Raw genomic sequence first — 22258 nt, 5'->3', positions numbered from 1 at the left:
TTAATCCATAAGAAACAAAAAAAAATATTGGAGCATGATAATTTGCCTTGTAGAATAGGGTAGAATATGACGCCAAATAGAGGAATCCGTGACAAGATCATAAGGCTTTATGGTTGGCTACTTGATATTTAAATAGTGTAGTCTAAGGATTAATAATGGTCATAGCAGGCAACATTAAAAACAGCCTAGTATAGTAACACGCATAATAAGTCAAAACAATATGAAAATTCCATAATACAGTTTTATTTTGGCATCTGAATGAAATGTTTCTCACAGTAATGAGGGAAAGATGATAAAAAAAACAAATCAGTAGATTGTGTTAAATGAAGCTTAACAACCTGAAAAATAAAATTAAACATAAGTCACAGGGGCTGAAAGATACAGCATCAAGTGTCATATCTACATGTATATCAAAAGTATTTACACATTGCCACAGGTAAAATCAGTCACAAAACTGAAAATCGACAAAGCAGAAACAGCTGTCTTATCGACGCACATTTCTGGACCTCCTGCCCTGCAATAGTGGTTTGTAATGAATCCCTTCACCATCTGGGTAAGGACAGCCAAGGAGAATCTATAAAAGCACCCAGAACGATCAGGAATAAGGGGATACTTACTTTACTCTCTGCTCTTACATGGTTAAACATCCTTTCACAGCATAGGAGTGTGTGCGGACATGGCCATACTGTCCAGCACATAGGAGTGATTTCTTCTGTCAAGGGGTTGTCCAGTGAAAACAGGTTATAAGTAGTGATTAATAGTAACTATTAGTGTTGGGATTATTTGTAATGAATCCCAAAGTACTACTTCAGTATTCGTAACGAATAACAAACCTAATGCAAGTTAATGGGTAACCTGAGCATTTTTCTTACAGTGATGAACACTGGAATAGTACTTGTATTGGGTAAGCATTATATCTGAACACAGATAGTTACTATTCGCCCATCAATAGTTATAAAAAATCCATATGAAAGGTTATACGTTGTTGACTGGTGGGGGGTACAACTGCTGGGACCCACATCGATCGGCCGTACAGTCCATCTTTATGTACATTAGAATAAAGCAGTAGTGAGCATACTCGACCGCCGCCCCATTAATTTTCTATGGGACCGCCCAGCTTTGCAGCGGCGAGCGGGTATCCAACCTGCAGCTAAATTATTGTAACGGGGATTAAAAGTTCCCCGTCAGGGTCCGGAATAAGAGATTCTGCAGATTTCAACAGATCCCAGGGCTTGGACCCCTATGAGCAGCAAATTATTTATCCTCAGGATACCTCATTTTAACCAAAAAAACAAGTTTACTTAAATTAAAAACTGAAAAATCTCCCCCTCTGTAAGACCCATTTACAGTAATTCTCTTCTGTGGCTGAACTTTGCCTACAGACTCAGGCCAGTGGGTGCCTAAATCTCTATACCATAGTATAATACACCCAGTGCAAGACCCTTACACTACAAATCTCATTTAACCCTAATAGTTTGTGACAAGGAGAAAACAAGGTGCTCACTAATGACTCAAGTCTCCCAACTAGCTAACAATATATGCTGTCACAATATATTATATTTGTTGTTTATGCTATTGTTCTGCTAGTAAGAAATATACATGTAAAAACAGTATCTCAGAATCTAGTGCTTGTGCCAAGAAAAAGAATTGCTAAATATGCCCTTTAATGCAAGCAACCGTCAAATGGCTCCTTACATCCCACCCAGCTACCTATACACCTGTACGACATGGGAGTGATGGCGGCTGTAAAGGAGAAATGTTTTTATTTCATTAATGGGAGTGTATCGTTAAGAAAAGTTAATTTTATACTTTAATACATGGCCAGGAATAAGGGATTCTTCCATAAAGAGCCAATACAAGAACAAGGAACATTTGGATATAATCATTTTGCAACTTTTTTTTTTTTTTTTTAAAGGAAATGGCCATTAGGTTTGGTGGATATTAGAACTTAGCGTTAAGCTTACCAAATTCATAGTTCAACGTGGGAATATTTAGCATACTTAGAATATTGCGCTAGATTTCCTTAGTGTGTAGAAAAATAACCTTAGATAGATTCATTCTTAATTCATTCATTGTGCTAGCAGTGACTAAAGATGGCAACGTAAACTGGCATAGCTTTAGTTAATATATAGCCCTGTGAGGATGGGGGGCGGGGGAATCTGCATTGTCAAACTTTAAAAAATATTTTGTAGGAAAATTTACAAAATCTGCCTATGACCATAGTAGACAAAGGTAAAACAAGCTTAAATAACACGTTTTATTGAGGGGCCAGCCAAAGGAGAAGCTATATCTGGGTGCAAAATATAAACCTTCTTGAATAGATCTCATTTCATAAGCAAAAATATTTTTAAGAAAAGTCTTAAATTTAAGAAGCGCAATACCACAATGATCATGCAGCTTAGGTCTTCACAACTCGAAGCTCTGAAATCTCTAAACAGCATCAAACTGCAGCAAACTGGTGTCTGCTATTAGGAAGGACGTGCCAGTATGGAAAAAAACAACTCATGTTAACATGGCCGACATGGTAAAAGCAGGCAAATGCACATTTTAAAAAGGCAAATCAAATTGCCAATCTGTGCGAAATTTCTTCATTTATTCTAGCCCAGTGTTTCAAAATCAAGGCCATTACATTTCTCTTCTAGTCTAGATGAACAGGGAGGTCTCCAACTAAAGGAGAAAAGCTAAACAAGTAATCAAACTAGGAAACCTCCGTGAAAAATGTTATTTTTGCAGATATAAACCCCAAACCCTTCCCTCCATTCCAATGTAATAACTAGCATATCATATGTCCTCATGCTATGATATGGTAATAAAGCATTTTGTATGGAGACCACTGAATATCACCTAAACTAAAGCAAAATATGGACATTGATGTGAATGTGTAAGTACAAAGTCTTTGTTCATCAGTAGGGAAAAGTAGTATCTGAAAAGCTTCTGGTCCCAAGAGTAGAGATTATCCATACCTTGCAAGTGTCACAATGTTCTGTGCAGGATGTGGGGATGGCGCTAAATATTTTACATCCAATGCTGCCCAACACTCAGTGGCAATTGTTGAAACTCCACTCGGAAAGTACCTGTCATCTCTGCCTGTGCTTCCGTCAGGGTTTTGCATTGTGCTGGAGCTGAACCTACAGAATTTGAGGGTCCCATGAATGCAGTTTCTTGCTCAATTATTGCAAGTTATTGAATTCAGAGAAACAAAAAGTCGAATACAATCCCAAAAAATTTGTATAAAAACCTCTACAGAAGACGACGTCTTCCTCACACTCTCACACATACACTCCGGGGGGAATGGAGAAAGTGCAGCACTTGAAATGTAATATTTACATGATAACTCACTCAATGTAAGATCACGGTGTACATTGCCTATTTAACACTTGATTTGCCTCAGTAGCTTTGTGTGCAATGGCAGAAACACCTTAGGTAGCAAAAGGGTTAATGAGATTTTTTTTATTTTCTAAAAAATAAAGGATGTGTGATCAGGGAGCCTTTTTGCAGAATATTTCAGCTAAAGCTTTCAACAGTTCCTTCAGGTTTGTGATGTCAGGGGCACAGTATGTATGCCGTTCTCAGATTCCTGATATTTCACTCCGATCTCAAACCACAGTGTTTAGAGAACAGTTACTCGGTGAGGACACAGATTGACCAGCAGTGGGGAAGGCTTCATTTTGAAGAATATTAGGGGCCACAAGTAACGCAGTGCTTCTGTCTTCAGAGTCTTCTGTATCACTTTGTGGTTGGGGCAGTGGTGGCACTGCAGGTGGTAGCGGTTCCTCTGTAGTTTGTGGTGAAGAGGCATTGCTACTGCTTGCAGTGGAGATTTGACCCATTCCAGCTGACTGCCGCGTCACTTGATCTGAGTTCACAATGGAAGAGAAAAAAAAAGCCATAAATCAACATGTCATATCAACGAAATAAAAACAACCAAACAGCTCAACACGAGAACTCCCTTTCAGAGCAGAAATATGAAGGTTGTGGGCCCTACAGTGAAATCCCCAACATGGTCCCCGATCAACAATCACAGGTCTTCATTAGAATTTAGTCGTCTTATGTGAGCCAAATTGACTTTTGTGGCCTCCTTAGGCTCCATTGTCCGGGTACAACCACAACCCTTACACGCACACTATAGTTATGCCCCTGCTCACATTCTCTAGAGGCCTCAGACAATGTAGTTTCAGCACATGTTCTTTTTATAGCTCACAATAGCAAGTCACTATTACTGCTAATGTTTGCCTCAACACACAATATTTTCGTCATCCTACATTTCAATAAAATCTAGTCAAGGTGCCTAAAGACAATCTTTTAACCCCTTCACCCCCGGCCACTAAAACACCCTAATGACCGGGCCATTTTTTGCAATTCTGACCAGTGTCACTTTGACAGGTTATAACTCTGGAACGCTTCAACGGATCCTGGCGATTCTGAGATTGTTTTTTCGTGACATATTGTACTTCATGTCAGTTGTAAATTTAGGCCGATATTTTTTGCGTTTATTTGTGAAAATTTAGGAAATTTGGCGAAAATTTTGAAAATTTCGCAATTTTCAAACTTTGAAAATTTATGCCCATAAATCTGAGAGATATGTCACACAAAATAGTTACTAAATAACATTTCCCACTTGTGTACTTTACATCAGAGCAATTTTCGAAACAAATTTTTTTTCCGTTAGGAAGTTAGAAGGGGTCAAAGGTCATCAGCAAATTCTCATTTTTCCAACAAAATTTACAAAATAATTTTTTTTAGGGACCACATTACATTTGAGGTGACTTTGAGAGGCCTAGGTGACAGAAAATACCCAAAAGTGACCCCATTCTAAAAACTACACCCCTCACACTGCTCAAAACCACATCCAATAAGTTTATTAACCCTTTAGGTGCTTCACAGGAACCAAAGCAATGTGGAAGGAAAAAATGAAAATTTTACTTTTTAAACACAAAAATGTTACTTTAGCCATAAAATTTTCATTTTTACAAGGGAGAAAAGAAAAAGTACACAATACAATTTATTGTGCATGTTCTCCTGAGTACGCTGATACCCCATATGTGGTAAAAATCAATTGTTTGGGCGCACGGCAGAGCTCGGAAGGGAAGGAGCGCCATTTGAATTTTTGAACGCAAAATTAGCTGCACTCATTAGCGGACGCCATGTCGGGTTTGAAGACCCCCTGAGGTGCCTAAACAATGGAGCTCCCCCACAAGTGACCCCATTTTGGAAACTAGAGCCCTCAAATAATTGTTCTAGATGTTTGGTGAGCACTTTGAACACCTGGGGGCTTCACAGAAGTTTATAGCGTTGAGCCGTGAAAAGAAAAAAAATTTTTTTTACAACAAAACGGTTGCTTCAACTAGGTAGCTTTTTTTTTCACAAGGGTAACAGGAAAAAATGCACCATAAAATGTATTGTGCATTTTCTCCTGAGTACGCAGATACCTCATATGTGGTGGAAATCAAATGTTTGGACACACAGCAGTGCTCGGAAGGCAAGGAGCGCCATTTGAATTTTTGAGTGCAAAATTAGCTGCACCTGTTAGCGGACGCCATGTCGGGTTTGAAGACCCCCTGAGGTGCCTAAACAATGGAGCTCCCCCACAAGTCACCCCATTTTGGAAACTAGAGCCCTCAAATAATTTTTCTAGATGTTTGGTGAGCACTTTGAACACCTGGGGGCTTCACAGAAGTTTATAGCGTTGAGCCGTGAAAAGAATTTTTTTTTTTTTTACCACAAAACGGTTGCTTCAACTAGGTAGCTTTTTTTTCACAAGGCTATCAGGAAAAAATGCACCATAAAATGTATTGTGCATTTTCTCCTGAGTACGCAGATACCTCATATGTGGTGGAAAGTAATTGTTTGGGCGCATGGCGGGGTTCAGAAGAGAAGGAGCGCCATTTGACAGCAAAATTGGTTGGAATCATTAGCGGACGCCATGTCACGTTTGGAGACCCCCTATGGTGCCTAAACAGTGGAGCTCCCCCACAAGTGACACCATTTTGGAAACTAGAGCCCTCAAATAATTTTTCTAGATGTTTGGTGAGCACTTTGAACACCTGGGGGCTTCACAGAAGTTTATAGCGTTGAGCCGTGAAAAGAAAATTTTTTTTTTTTACCACAAAACGGTTGCTTCAACTAGGTAGCTTTTTTTTTCACAAGGGTAACAGGAAAAAATGCACCATAAAACGTATTGTGCAATTTCTCCTGAGTACGCAGATACCTCACATGTGGTGGAAAGTAATTGTTTGAGCGCATGGCGGGGCTCAGAAGAGAAGGAGCGCCATTTGACTTTTCAAACGCACAGACGCAGTGCACTGATCGGTCGCTGCAGGACGCACGGTCGGATGCGATAAAAAAAGCGTCGGGGATACGTAAAAAAAAAAAAGTCACGCCAAAAATTGACCATGGATGCAGATACGTTATGTGCATCCCTGATCAGCGCTTGGCGGGACTCACGGACGGATGCGATACAAAAAGCGTCGCAAATACGGAAAAAAGTCACGCCAAAAAATGAGCAGGGATGCAGATACGTTATCTGCATCCCTAATCAGCGCTCGGCGGGACGCACGGACGGATGCGATACAAAAAGCGTCGTGAATACGGAAAAAAGTCACGCCAAAAATTGACCATGGATGCCGATCCGTTATGTGCATCCCTGATCAGCGCTTGGCGGGACGCACGGACGGATGCGATACAAAAAGCGTCGGGGATACGGAAAAAAAAGTCACGCCAAAAATTGAGCAGGGATGCAGATACGTTATCTGCATCCCTGATCAGCGCTTGGCGGGACGCACGGACGGATGAGGTGTAAAAATGGACAGGGGATACGGAAAAAAAAAAAAAAAGTTATACTCACAGTACCCACAGGACTAGCAGGAGGATCACTGACCAGAAGAGCTGCAGAGGAACAGATGGCAGAGAGATGGACAGCTTTACAGGAGCAGCAGGCAGATCAGCAGAATGCCCAGGAAGGACCCAGCGATGGACGCAGATGTGATCAGGCCGGTGAAGACAGGTAAGAGGACGTCGGGGTAGAGCAGAGGGGGACAGGGGGGAGGGGAGAGCAGAGGGGGGGGGTGAGAGCAGAGGGGGGGCTGAGAGCAGAGGGGGGGGAGCAGAGGGGGAGGGGGTAGAGCAGAGGGGGAGACCGGAGAGGGAGCTGCAGAAGCAGAACAGAGATAATGGGGGAGGCAGTCAGAGGGGGGGGGGGTTGGGGGGAGCAGATCGCGGGGGGGGGCACGGCAGGGGCTATCACGGCAGCGCGCAGGGGCACCACGGGAGCGCGCACGGGCTGCAAAGTGAGCACAGCACTCACGTGCAGCAGCAGCAGCGGCGGCGGCGGTGGCGTGGTACCACAAGTACCAGCCACTGCACGCTGCAGACATGTTGGGGGAGGGCTCGCAGCGGCAGGGGGCATATCGCAGCAGGGAGGCAGATGGCAGCAGGGGGGCAGATTGCGGCAGGAGGCAGATCGCAGCAGTGGGGCACATCATGGCAGAGGACAGATCGCAGCAGGAAGCAGATTGCAGCAGGGGGGCACATTGTGGCAGGGGGGCAGATCGCAGCAGAGGGGCAGATCGTGGCGGGGAGCAGATCGGGGGGACACATCGGCAGGGGGCAGGGCCATCACAGGAGCGCGCAGGGGCTATCAGGCGCGCAATACTCAAGTGGGGCAGGAGCGGCGATCGGGCGGCGGCAGCAGCGTTGTGTGGTACTACAAGTACCAGCCAGTGCACGCCGCAAACATGCTGGGGGAGGGCTTCCCAAACCAACACAGGCCTGGGGAGGGCGGCCACCTCCAGATCAGACCGCCCCACTGCACACTGATTGGAGCGATTGCGCGTCATAGCACGATCGCTCCAATCAGTGCTGCAGGGGCTGGGGGCGGCATGTTTGAGGTCCACCTATGATATGCTGCAGCAGCTGCGGCATCTCATAGCTGGATCTCACAGGATCGCACTAATTCGGGCATTATTTTTGCCGAAATTAGTGCGATCGATGTGGTTGGCGGTTCAGATTTGAACAGCCAATCACATCGATCGTCGATAGGGGGTGGCGATGCCGCCCCCCCTGGGGTCAAGCAAAGGTCCCCTGCTGTAAGAAACAGCAGGGGACATCATTTGAAAGCCGTTGCTATGGCCACGGCAATCAAATGAAGTTTAGGCCGTAAAATTACGTCCCTGGTCGTTAAGTCACGTTAAAATAGGACGTAATTTTACGGCCCGCGGTCGTGAAGGGGTTAATATGGAGCAACACGGCCTCGGTGCATCTTTATTGATGCTCTGTGTGTTCAGGCATAGAAGCTTTCTCTTACAAGAAGAACAAGCAACAGCTACAAACGCAAATGCCACACCTGGAATCAGCTCCAGATCTTTTCCCTACTTAATTGATGCATTCATGAGGGACTAGCCCATGCATCCCATTGAAGTGCATTTAAGATAAGTGTCCAACTACGTTTCGGCCCTTGAAAAAAAGAGACCGCTACATATTAAAGAGCTGTAATTCCTAAACCCATACTCCACTTAGCATGTGAATACCTTCAAATTAAAGAGGAGAGTCTGCACATTAATCCCATATTGATTATATATAGCCAATTTACATATACATAACTGTAGGTTGAATATGTTTTGGTAAGAGGTAAAATGACCAAACGTGTCATTGTCCAAACATTTCTGGACCCAACTATATAACATTACCCTTGGTTTGGCAAATTGTAAAAGTACTCACCAGTTGTTGAGCAAAGAATGATATCTGGACATATTGAAGCTTCATATGGTGGTGGTGGACCGTCTGGGGGATGGATGTCTGAGTATTTATATGCAGTATACGGAGGAGGTGGTTCATGAAAATGAAAGGCTCCACCCTCGCCATCATCAGAAAGGTGGAGTGGGGTCAGGCCAGTACCAAACCCATCCGGTCCATAATCAAAACCTGGCATTCTACGGCCCAAGTTAAAATGATGTACTGTGAGAGAAAAGAAGAAGATATCCATTATATGCATTTTACATATAATATGCTAAAAATCACCATGCTTATTTCGGTATACTTGAGTGAAGAAGTAACACTCAAATTTACTCTTAAAAGTAACCAATACCTATATGAATAGGTGAGTAATCAGCCAATGTTATCAAAAATAGATCTTTAGTTACCATCCTAATGGATTTTGAATAAGAAAAACCCAAGGAATCACCAGATAATATTAAAATATTAGTGATACATAGGCAAAATGAATTCAATTCCAGTCCTCAAAGTGGCCACAAAAGACCATATAAAGACAGCAAAATATAAATAATGACAGTCAGAATAAACACATCACAATACCTGTGTAAAAAATTGTCTAAACGTAGAATCGTGGAAATACAAAAAGATCAAGGTGGATAAATGGACAATATTGTAATTATATATTATAATAGATATAGATATATACCGTATTTTTCGGACTATAAGACGCACTGGACTATAAGACGCACCCTTGTTTTAGAGGAGGAAAAAATAGAAAAAAATAAAATTAAAGTAAAAGAATGTGGTCATGACACACTGTTATTTTACTGCTGACAGTGTTACTGAGGTAATAATATCCCCAAATTCTGTCCTTATATCCCCCATTCTGGGTACCTTCCAGGTATATATGGCCCCCATTGTGGAATATGTATGTTCCCCATCATTAAATGTGTGATCCTCCAATCTGGTGTGTGTGTGTGTGTGTATATATATATATATATATATATATATATATATATATATTTATATTGTGTGTGTGTGTGTGTATATATAGTTATAGTGTGTTTGTGTGTGTGTGTGTGTGTGTGTCTATATATATATATATATATATATATATATATATATATATATATATATATATATCTATATATATATATATATATATATCTATATCTATATCTATATCTATATCTATATATATATCTATCGCTCTCTCTATATCTATATCTATCTCTCTATATCTATCTCTCTCTCTATATCTATACACACATTATATATATATATATTATATATATAGTGTGTGTGTGTGTATATAGTTATATAGTGTGTGTGGGTATATAGTTATATGGTGTGTGTGTGTGTGTGTGTAAATATATATATATGATCCAACCCCATCCAGGTGTACAGTAATGCCTTTATATACTATACTATTTATTGCCTTACTTTTACGGATGTGAAGCTCACCATGCTTCAGTTTGGTCCTGGCATTACAAAGTCTCCCATATCTGAAGAGGACCTGCAGTGATGTAATGAAGAGGCAGGGCACTGTGCTGTTCTGTGCTGCTCTGGCCCACCCCTCTGCATTACATCACTGTAGGTCCTTGTCAGCTACGGGAGACTGAGCAAAGGCAGGAGCAAAGTGAAAGTAATTTGAGCCCTCAGCACAGAGCCTGCGGCTGTGCTGTGAAGGTATGCCGTGCTCTGGCCTGGACACTGCAGTGATCTGCACTTCCTCCGGGCCATACATGACTGCAGCGGCACCCTGCTCCTGCCTCCTAGTAAACAGTGGACACACAGTCTCCCCAGCCGCTGCAGGAAGCCGGGGGCTGGAGCTCCCACGTGTGTCCGTTGTTTACATTAAACAAGTATTCATTAGCTGCTCCTCACCCCCGCTGACTGCAGAGAGAGGTGGGCGGGGAGCAGCTAATGAATATTCACTTACTTTAAGCAGCGGGCACACGTGGTTTCTCCAGCGCCGGCTTCCTGCAGCAGTGACCCTCCCTGCCTCCTGTGATCCCACTGCATAGCGCAGATCCCCACAGCTCCCTACCCCGCAGCTTCAGACCATAAGACGCACCCCACACTTTCCTCCCAAATTTGGAGGAAAAAAAGTGCGTCTTATGGTCCGAAAAATACGGTATATATATATATATATAATATATCTATATCTATATATCTATATCTATCTATCTCACTTTGTGCAAAGTTGCAATCTGATATACATTAGACCACAAGATGGCGCCAGAGGGACATCTAGAACTGTACCATCACCCCCTTCAGCAGTGTGCGTTACAGCTGCCCGGTCATGTGCTGGTTGCCTTTGTTACATGTCTTATCCCTTGCCTATCCCCACCCTCACCTTGATGCATCTGGTGAGCAGGGCTGTGGAGTCGGAGTCGGAGTCGTGGAGTCGGAGTCGGAGTCGGAGCTCATTTTGGTGGAGTCGGAGTCGGTATAAAATGCACCGACTCCGACTCCTAAAATATATAATAAATTGGGGACAGGAGTGCAATGCAGAATGTGCTGAATATTTTACTAAATAGGGAATTTTGTTACTTACCGTAAATTCCTTTTCTTCTAGCTCTCTTATTGGGAGACCCAGACGATTGGGTGTATAGCACTGCCTCCGGAGGCCACACAAAGCAATTACACTAAAAAGTGTAAGGCCCCTCCCCTTCTGGCTATACACCCCCAGTGGGATCACTGGCTCACCAGTTTTAGTGCAAAAGCAAGAAGGAGGAAAGCCAATAACTGGTTTAAACAAATTCACTCCGAGTAACATCGGAGAACTGAAAACCGTTCAACATGAACAACATGTGTACCCGCAAACAAACCAAAAATCCCGAAGGACAACAGGGCGGGTGCTGGGTCTCCCAATAAGAGCTAGAAGAAAAGGAATTTACGGTAAGTAACAAAATTCCCTTCTTCTTCGGCGCTCTATTGGGAGACCCAGACGATTGGGACGTCCAAAAGCTGTCCCTGGGTGGGTAAAGAAATACCTCATGTTAGAGCTGCAAAGACAGCCCTCCCCACGGGGAGGCAACTGCCGCCTGCAGGACTCTTCTACCTAGGCTGGCGTCCGCCGAAGCATAGGTATGCACCTGATAATGTTTGGTGAAAGTGTGCAGACTCGACCAGGTAGCTGCCTGGCACACCTGTTGAGCCGTAGCCTGGTGTCGCAATGCCCAGGACGCACCCACGGCTCTGGTAGAATGGGCCTTCAGCCCTGATGGGACCGGAAGCCCCGCAGAACGGTAGGCTTCAAGAATTGGTTCTTTGATCCATCGAGCCAGGGTGGCCTTAGAAGCCTGCGACCCTTTGCGCTTACCAGCGACAAGGACAAAGAGTGCATCCGAACGGCGCAGGGGCGCCGTGCGGGAAATGTAGATTCTGAGTGCTCTCACCAGATCTAACAAATGTAAATCCTTCTCATACCGATGAACTGCATGAGGACAAAACGAAGGCAAAGAGATATCCTGATTAAGATGAAAAGAGGATACCACCTTCGGGAGAAACTCCTGAATGGGGCGCAGCACTACCTTGTCCTGGTGGAGACCAGGAAGGGAGCCTTGGAAGACAGCGCTGCTAGCTCAGACACTCTCCGAAGAGATGTGATCGTTACCAGAAAAGCCACTTTCTGTGATAGTCTAGAAAGTGAAACCTCCTTCAGAGGCTCGAAGGGCGGCTTCTGGAGGGCAACTAGTACCCTGTTCAGATCCCATGGATCTAACGGCCGCTTGTACGGGGGAACGATATGGCAAACCCCCTGTAGGAACGTGCGCACCTTAGAAAGTCGTGCTAGACGCTTCTGAAAAAAAACGGATAGCGCCGAGACTTGTCCTTTAAGGGAGCCGAGCGACAAACCTTTTTCTAACCCAGATTGCAGGAAAGAAAGAAGGGTAGGTAATGCAAATGGCCAGGGAGACACTCCCTGAGCAGAGCACCAGGATAAGAATATCCTCCACGTTCTGTGGTAGATCTTAGCAGACGTGGTCTTCCTAGCCTGTCTCATGGTGACAACGACCCCTTGGGATAAGCCTGAAGACGCTAGGATCCAGGACTCAATGGCCACGCAGTCAGGTTGAGGGCCGCAGAATTCCGATGGAAAAACGGCCCTTGGGACAGTAAGTCTGGTCGGTCTGGTAGTGCCCACGGTTGGCCGACCGTGAAATGCCACAGATCCGGATACCACGCCCTCCTCGGCCAGTCTGGAGCGACGAGTATGACGCGGCTGCAGTCGGATCTGATCTTGCGTAGCACTCTGGGCAAGAGTGCCAGAGGTGGAAACACATAAGGGAGCCGGAACTGCGACCAATCTTGCACTAGGGCGTCTGCTGCTAGAGCTCTTTGATCGCGAGACCGTGCCATGAAGGTTGGGACCTTGTTGTTGTGCCGGGACGCCATTAGGTCGACGTCCGGCCTTCCCCATCGGCGACAGATTTCCTGAAACACGTCCGGGTGAAGGGACCATTCCCCTGCGTCCATGCCCTGGCGACTGAGGAAGTCTGCTTCCAGTTTTCTACGCCGTGGATGTGAACTGCGGATATGGTGGAGGCCGTGGCTTCCACCCACATCAGAATCCGCCGGACTTCCTGGAAGGCTTGCCGACTGCGAGTCCCCCCTTGGTGATTGATGTATGCCACCGCTGTGGAGTTGTCCGATTGAATTCGGATCTGCTTCCCTTCCAGCCACTGCTGGAAGGCTAGTAGGGCAAGAAACACTGCTCTGATTTCCAGAACATTGATCTGAAGGCTGGACTCCTGCTGAGTCCACGTACCCTGAGCCCTGTGGTGGAGAAACACTGCTCCCCACCCTGACAGACTCGCGTCTGTCGTGACCACCGCCCAGGACGGTGGTAGGAAGGATCTTCCCTGTGATAATGAGGTGGAAAGGAGCCACCACTGCAGCGAGTCCTTGGCCGTCTGGGAAAGGGAGACTTTCCTGTCCAGGGATGTCGACTTCCCGTCCCATTGGCGGAGAATGTCCCATTGAGAGTGGACGCAGATGAAACTGCGCAAACGGAACCGCCTCTATTGCCGCCACCATCTTCCCGAGGAAGTGCATGAGGCGTCTTAAGGAGTGCGACTGACTTTGAAGGAGAGCCTGCACCCCAGTCTGTAGAGACCGCTGCTTGTCCAGCGGAAGCTTCACTATCGCTGAGAGAGTATGAAACTCCATGCCAAGATACGTTCGTGATTGGGTCGGTGACAGATTTGACTTTGGGAAGTTGATGATCCACCCGAACGCCTGGAGAGTCTCCAGTGCAAAATTCAGGCTGAGTTGGCATGCCTCCTGAGAGGGTGCCTTGACCAGTAGATCGTCCAAGTAAGGGATCACAGAGTGTCCGTGAGAGTGCAAGACTGCTACCACTGCTGCCATGATCTTGGTGAACACCCGAGGGGCTGTCGCCAGACCAAATGGCAGAGCCACGAACTGAAGATGGTCGTCTCCTATCACGAAGCGTAGAAAGCGTTGGTGCTCCGTAGCAATCGGCACGTGGAGATAAGCATCTTTGATGTCTATTGATGCTAGGAAATCTCCTTGGGACATTGAGGCAATGACTGAGCGGAGGGATTCCATCCGGAACCGCCTGGCGTTCACATGCTTGTGAGCAGTTTTAGGTCCAGAACAGGACGGAAGGAGCCGTCCTTTTTTGGAACCACAAAGAGATTGGAGTAAAATCCTCGCCCCCGTTCCTGATGGGGGGGACAGGGATCACGACTCCTTCTGCCTTAGAGAGTCCACCGCCTGCAGCAGGGCATCTGCTCGGTTGGGGTGTGGGAGGTTCTGAAGAACCGAAGTGGAGGCCGAGAACTGAACTCGATTCTGTACCCGCGAGACAAAATGTCTGTTACCCACCGGCTCTTTGACCTGTGACAGCCAAATGTCGCAAAAGCGGGAGAGCCTGCCACCGACCGAGGATGCGGAGGGAGGAGGCCGAAAAGTCATGAGGTAGCCGCCTTGGAAGCGGTTCCTCCATTTGCTTTCCTGGGGCGTGAGTGAGCCCGCCTGGAATCTGAGCTCCCTTGTCCTTTCTGAGTCGTTTGGACGAGGAGAATTGGGCCTTGCCCGAGCCTCGAAAGGACCGAAACCTCGACTGCCACTTTTTCTGTTGAGGTTTACTTGCTCTGGGCTGTGGCAAGGAAGAGTCCTTACCCTTGGACTGTTTTATGATTTCAGCCAATGGCTCACCAAACAGTCTGTCTCTAGATAATGGCAAGCTGGTTAAGCATTTTTTGGAACCAGCATCTGCTTTCCAGTCCTTTAACCATAAGGCTCTGCGCAAAACCACAGAATTGGCGGCCGCCATAGAGGTACGGCTCGTAGATTCTAGGACAGCATTGATAGCATAGGTCGCAAACGCAGACATTTGCGAAGTTAGGGACGCCACCTGCGGCACTGCTGGATGCATGATAGCATCCACCTGTGCTAAACCAGCTGAAATAGCTTGTAGTGCCCACACGGCCGCGAATGCTGGAGCAAACGACGCGCCGATAGCTTCATAGACAGATTTTAACCAAAGGTCCATCTGTCTGTCGTTGGCATCTTTAAGTGAAGCGCCATCCTCTACTGCGACTATGGATCTAGCCGCAAGCTTGGAAATTGGGGGATCCACCTTTGGGCACTGGGTCCAGCGTTTGGCCACTTCAGAGGGAAAAGGATAACGGGTATCCTTAGAACGTTTAGAGAAACGCTTGTCTGGATGAGCGTCGTGCTTCTGGATTGATTCTCTGAAGTCAGAGTGGTCCAAAAAAGCACTTAATTTACGCTTGGGATACAGGAAATGGAACTTCTCCTGCTGTGCAGCTGCCTCCTCTGCAGAAGGGGCTGGGGGAGAAATATCCAACAGTCTATTAATCGCCGATATAAGGTCATTAACCATGGCGTCACCATCAGGGGCATCCAGATTGAGAGGGGCCTCAGGATTAGAATCCTGATCACCGTCCTCAGTCTCATCACAGAGAGACTCTTCTCGCTGAGACCCTGAGCAGTGTGATGACGTCGAGGGTCTTTCCCAGCGAGCTCGCTTAGGCTGCCTGGGACTGTCATCTGAGTCAGAGACTTCGGCTTGTGATGCTTGAGACCCCCTTGAAGTACGGATTAGTTCCAACTGAGGGGGACCGGAGAGCATAGACACAGCAGTGTCCATGGTCTGAGGAACTGGCCTGGCCTGCAAGGTCTCCAGGATTTTTGTCATAGTCACAGACATTTTATCAGCAAACACTGCAAAGTCTGTCCCCGTCACCGGGGCAGGGTTCACAGGCGTCTCTGCCTGGGCTACCACCACAATAGGCTCTGGCTGACGAAGTGCCACTGGGACTGAACATTGCACACAATGTGAATCATTGGAGCCTGCCGGTAGATCAGCCCCACATGCAGTACAAACAGTGTACACAGCCCGTGCCTTGGCAGCCTTGCGTTTTGCGGATGACATGTTGCTGCCTCCTTAGAGCAGTACAGGGTGTCCAGCCAAGAAGCGACCTTACAGTGCACTATATAAATATATATATATATATATATATGGTACCAAGAAAGAAGTACACTAATATATCACTGAGGCACTAGTGGGGCCAGCACTACTGTGCAGCTTACCGCCCGCTTAGGAGCGGTGTGTGGTCGCCAGAAATCCCTCTAGTCTGGGTCTCCCAGAGCCTGCTGCCTTTCCCCAGCCAGATCGCATGTGTAATGGCTGCCGGCGTCCTTGTGAAGAGGGGGGGCGGGCCCTGGGCGTACACCGACGAAGAGCGGGAAGTCTGCTTCCCCCTGTGCCTAGTGAGAGGGCTGGAGCATGTAAATAAAGCTCCAGCCCTCGGCGCTGCCAATTGAGCAGCGTCTCTCCCCTACCCTGATTGACAGGGTGGGGGCGGGAACGAAGCGGCGCTAGGCCGCAGAAGCCGGGGGCTAAAGTTAGAAGCGCCGCCGCCGTAAAAGCGCGGTCGGCGCCAAGTCCCCGGCCGCAGCTGCGCCGCCGCTCCAGGAGCGGTCGGCGCAGTAGTTCCCAACATATAACGTCACTCAGCAAAGCTGCAGTGACCTAACCCCAGCGTACAGCGCTACTGTCCCCGGTGCACTATAACGCTCAGCAAGCCTTGAGAGTGTCCGTGCCTGCCGGGGACACAGAGTACCTGAAAGTTGCAGGGCCTTGTCCCTGAACGGCACTCCCGCTCCAAATCCAGCAGGTTCTCTGGGTCTGTGGATGGAGCCCGGCCCCAGGGCTTGGGGGCCGGCAAGATCCCACTTCCACAGAGCCCTCCAGGGGATGTGGAAGGAAAACAGCATGTGGGCTCCAGCCTCTGTACCAGCAATAGGTACCTCAACCTTACAAGCACCACCGCGGGTGAGAAGGGAGCATGCTGGGGGCCCCATATGGGCCCTCTTTTCTTCCATCCGATAGAGCCAGCAGCTACTGCTGACTACAAACAGTGGAGCTATGCGTGGATGTCTGACCTCCTTCGCACAAAGCAGAAAACTGGTGAGCCAGTGATCCCACTGGGGGTGTATAGCCAGAAGGGGAGGGGCCTTACACTTTTTAGTGTAATTGCTTTGTGTGGCCTCCGGAGGCAGTGCTATACACCCAATCGTCTGGGTCTCCCAATAGAGCGCCGAAGAAAATAACATTTAGTATAATGCTTATATTTAAGTGAAAAATGTATTGTAGTATAATGTGAAAATCAGACATTTAATTGTTTTTATGATACAATAATCAAGATATTTGGATAGAACATAAAATATTTATTGGATACAACTTTAGAACACAAAAAACTAATAAATTGTAAATATGTAATATTATATATATATACACAGTGTATATACACACACAAGATATATATGTAATCTACTGTATATTACATAGTGTATTACATATTTACAATTTATTACAGTTTTTTGTGTTCTAAAGTTGTATCCAATAAATATATTTTATGTTCTATCCAAATATCTTGATTATTGTATCATAAAAATTATTAAATGTCTAATGTTCACATACACATATTCATGTACTACAATAAATTTTTCACCTAACTATAAGCAATATATGTAGGAGTCGGAGTCGGAGCCGGAGTCGGAGTCGGTGCAAGAGAATTTGAGGAGTCGGAGTCGAAGGTTTGGCTTACCGACTCCACAGCCCTGCTGGTGAGTGCAGGTAGTGGTGACGTCAGATGCCGGGCTGTGCAATTCCAGTGCATGGTTCAGGACAATTGAGCACCATCACTGTTTGTTAGGAAGGGGAGGGGGGAGGGGAGGGGAAGGGAGAGGGGAGGGGAGGGGAAGGGAGAGGGGAGTGGAGGGCAGGGTGGAGGGGAGAGGGGAGGGTAGGGGAGGGGGAGGGCGGGGGGGGGGGGGGGGAGTTGGGCAGGGGGGGGAAAGAGTCTTGTATAAGTGTGTGGCATATATAACCTACCATCACCTCCAGGACGAAGCACAATGCGAAACGTGCATTAGGGTGCCTTCCTAACCCTGCCAAGGCTGGATTCATCCCATACTTACCTTTCTTAGTGTGATGCTTATTTTCTAGGTAACATACATTGTACACCATTTCCTTCCCGTCCACCTGACTGTTATGAATATTTTTGTAACACTTCTTGTTTGACATTCAGTCATTTAACTATTGCCGTTACTCTTCTTCCTTTTCCTTGGTTGGTGCCTCGCAGACTGCAGTTCTGCATTTATTTGTAGAATTCTTGTTTGTTTTATTATATTCTGCACCTACATGGTATTTGCCATTTTTTCATGCAACTGTGTGAATCTATCAGACAGCATTTTGCAGATGCTACTTGACATAGCCATTGTCCTACACACATTCATTCTGATATCCATATCTTGCAGTTTTATACGGCTCTCTGGGGCCATCTTGTGGTCAAATTATACATATTTTATCCCCATATATCCACTTTGATCTTTTTGTATTTTCACCATTCCTCATCTATATATTTTTATTATATTTTCTGCTATGTTAATAACCCTTTTGACAGACCGCATTTTCCAGACATTTTCTGTGCAATGTATTTATTCTCAGTCCTTATTTATATTCCGCTGTCTTTTTCCACAGTGCTTTGAGGCCACAATGTGGACTGGAATTCAATTACGTTTTGTGTATATATCACTAATATTTTATAATTATGGGGTGATCTTCCCAGTCCTGAGTTTTCTTAGTGACCATCTTTTTTCATTTTATTTTGTTTTTAATCGATTTTGAACAAAGATTTTTTTTTTTTTTTTTTTAAACATTGGCTGATTACTCACCTATTCACATAGGTACGCTCTGACTTTTTTGGTATACCCCTCATTAGTGGCCATTCACAGGTTTTCTTAAAAGTAACCAGTCAAGGGATTCATGCCCCCTGAATTATGGGCAGAATGAATCAGACATTGGATTCACGATTGTAGCAGTATATGCCATGGGCTTTCAGAGAAAACAAATGTGGACTCTGCATCTCTCTCTCTCGCTCCCTCATTCTCTCTCGCTCCCTCATTCTCTCTCGCTCCCTCATTCTCTCTCGCTCCCTCATTCTCTCTCGCTCCCTCATTCTCTCTCGCTCCCTCATTCTCTCTCGCTCCCTCATTCTCTCTCGCTCCCTCATTCTCTCTCGCTCCGTCATTCTCTCTCGCTCCGTCATTCTCTCTCGCTCCGTCATTCTCTCTCGCTCCGTCATTCTCTCTCGCTCCGTCATTCTCTCTCGCTCCGTCATTCTCTCTCCGTCATTCTCTCTCCGTCATTCTCTCTCCGTCATTCTCTCTCCGTCATTCTCTCTCCGTCATTCTCTCTCCGTCATTCTCTCTCCGTCATTCTCTCTCTCTCGTTCTCTCTCCGTGATTCTCTCTCTCATTCTCTCTCTCTCATTCTCTCAAATTCAAATATGCTTTATTTGCAGGACCAAAATACAATTAGTGTTGCTAAAGCAGGAGACATACAGTAAGTGTGGTGGGAGGGGATCAGGGTTATGGGGAGTTGGGGGCACAATTTGGGCTCTGAAAGTCCATTTATGGGTCTTAGGTTCCCCTCAGCTTATGACATGTGGTGACATATTGGGCGGCGATCTCCACCATTGATTCCTCTTCCCCCAGTAGGAAGCGGAGTTTCATGTCCTCGTCCATGGATTCTCTCTCTCTCATTCGCGCTCTCTCTCATACTTCCGTGTCAACCCCACAGTGATCCGTCGGACCCGGATTATTAGCAATCCGCTCAACTCTAATCTTGACCCTTCATTTTTAGGAGGCATTGGGTACTGTACATTGAAGTACTGGGATCATTCTTCTTTCCACGAGCATAATTTAATTTAATTTTTTTTATTAAATTCACAGCGGCACTTTTCTTAAATAGTATAATTATAAAATCCAGGCAGCTTTCATTGCTTGTGACATACTGTTATACGTAGATCTCAATAATAAAGCAATACATAATGGGCCATTATAAATTCCATCAAGAAAAGAGAGCAATGACTACTATAGGGGCATTAGGATGGAGAAAGTAATCTGCAGTTTCTGGACCTATTTAGATTTGCGAATCATACTGGTGAGGTCACTTGCATCAATAAATTCAATTTAATCTTCAAACAGTACTAAACACTTAAAGAACATATTCACAGAAACATTGCTTACAATTCGCTCCAATTAAGGACTCTATGCGCTCCCTCCGTCTCTGGCGCAGCCGATGAACCATGAAGAGCAGGAGAGAAAGTATAAGGAAAGAAGAGATGCAGCTCACAATCAGACGCATACCACTGGCCATGGAATCAAAGAGGCTGCTTCCATCTAGAAATTCAGAACAGTTGGATTAGTCTTCAGCTTATTATGTTTACTATAATATTGCAGTGTAAAGAAAACAATTTATGACAAAAATTTAATCAACTTCATTTCTGATAGCTGTAAAAACATGCAAAACTACAGCAATGTAAAATTAAAAAAAAGTTTTTAAAGATAAAAAAAAAAAAAAAACACCCTAAAAAAGTTCAAATCAACCCCCATTCGCCCTATTGAAAATGAAAGGGTTAAAAAAATACACATGTATGGTATTGCCGCGTTCAGAAATGCCCGATCAAAATATAAAATCAATCAATCTGATCGGTAAACGGCGTAGCGGTAAAAAATTCCAAATGCCAAAATTAAGTTTTTTGGTCGTTGAGTATTTTGGGCAAAATGCGTTAATAGGTGATCAAAATGCAGCATATGCGCAAAAATGGTACCATTAAAAACGTCCGTTGAAAACACAAAAAATACATCACAGCCATATTTTCCAAAAAATAAGAACGCAACAGATCACGGAAAGTGGTGCAAAAAGTGCGCTTTTTTGTGACAAACTTCTGAATTTTTTTTAATTCCTTAGATAAAAGTAAAGCTATACATGTTTGGCATCACAGCGACACATCTGTTTTACCATATAGTGAACATTGTGAATAAACTATCCCAAAAACAATCATGCAATCGCAATTTTTGTTTTGCTGTTTTCCAGTACACTATATGGTAAAACTTATGGTTTCAATTAAAAGTAGAACTCGTCCCGCAAAAAATAAGCCCTTATATGGCAATATTGACAGAAAATAAAAATAATAATAAATAATAAAAATAAGTTACGGCTCTTGAAAGAAGTGGAGCGGGGAAAAAAAAACAAAAAACAAAAAAAAGTCTATGGTGTAGGGATTAAAAAAAATTAAAATGATAGTTATACAATTTTGCACTTTGTTTCAGTGTGCATAAATTATATATATATATATATATATATATATATATATATATATATATATATATATATATACACATGTATATACACAGAATTTTTGTTGGGGGAAAAAAAAAAAGTTATGTCTTTTGAGTTTTATTTTACATGCTTTTACTTTTTTTACATTATATTCCCTTCTTGTAAGTAATATCTTCTTATAAAAACAGTTGTCCAACATCTTGTAGTAATGTTCCCGTTCTGGTCTATATCTTAATGTTATGTCCTTTTATCCTGGTCCTCATCTTGAAGTAATGCACCATTATAATCCCCTTCTTGTAGTAATCTCCCCCATCTCAGTCCCCTTCTTGTACTAATGTCAACCATCCTTGTCCCCTTCTTGTAGTAATCTGCCTATGCTAGTCCTCATCTTGTCCTGTCCTCTCACAGAGAACAGCAAGCACCATAGATCCCTTGACAATCTCGGCCCAGTCCAGGGGGCCGTCAACAACAGCACTATATTTCTGTTGAATGGGACTCCTTAGACGCACCTTCAATTGAAATGTATTGTTAGTGTCGGGCAGTGACAAGCCCTTTGCACATGTATACAGAGGCCGGCAGCTGGCCAGCCACACAGAGGCCGGCAGCTGGCCAGCCACACAGAGGCCGGCAGCTGGCCAGCCACACAGAGGCCGGCAGCTGGCCAGCCACACAGAGGCCGGCAGCTGGCCAGCCACACAGAGGCCAGCAGCTGGCCAGCCACACAGAGGCCGGCAGCTGGCCAGCCACACAGAGGCCGGCAGCTGGCCAGCCACACAGAGGCCGGCAGCTGGCCAGCCACACAGAGGCCGGCAGCTGGCCAGCCACACAGAGGCCGGCAGCTGGCCAGCCACACAG

At 45.3% G+C, this 22258-nt stretch overlaps 1 protein-coding gene across 2 annotated transcripts in view; it reads right to left on the bottom strand.

Annotated features, from left to right (window-relative positions):
- Positions 1-221: 221 nt before the first annotated feature.
- DGCR2 (DiGeorge syndrome critical region gene 2) overlaps positions 222-22258 on the bottom strand; it is a 122816-nt gene continuing 100779 nt past the window's right edge. For both annotated transcript variants that reach the window (XM_075321329.1, XM_075321339.1), the window contains 3 exons: positions 20308-20460; positions 8716-8952; positions 222-3856 (listed from right to left, as the gene is read on the bottom strand). In XM_075321329.1, the coding sequence (XP_075177444.1) occupies positions 3597-3856; positions 8716-8952; positions 20308-20460 (650 nt within the window). In that variant the 3' untranslated portion in view covers positions 222-3596. The remainder of the gene's footprint in view (positions 3857-8715; positions 8953-20307; positions 20461-22258) is intronic.

The sequence above is a fragment of the Anomaloglossus baeobatrachus genome, chromosome 1 (assembly GCF_048569485.1).
Source record: "Anomaloglossus baeobatrachus isolate aAnoBae1 chromosome 1, aAnoBae1.hap1, whole genome shotgun sequence".
Taxonomy (NCBI): Eukaryota; Metazoa; Chordata; class Amphibia; order Anura; family Aromobatidae; genus Anomaloglossus; species Anomaloglossus baeobatrachus.
This window is presented reverse-complemented; position numbering and strand designations above follow the sequence as displayed.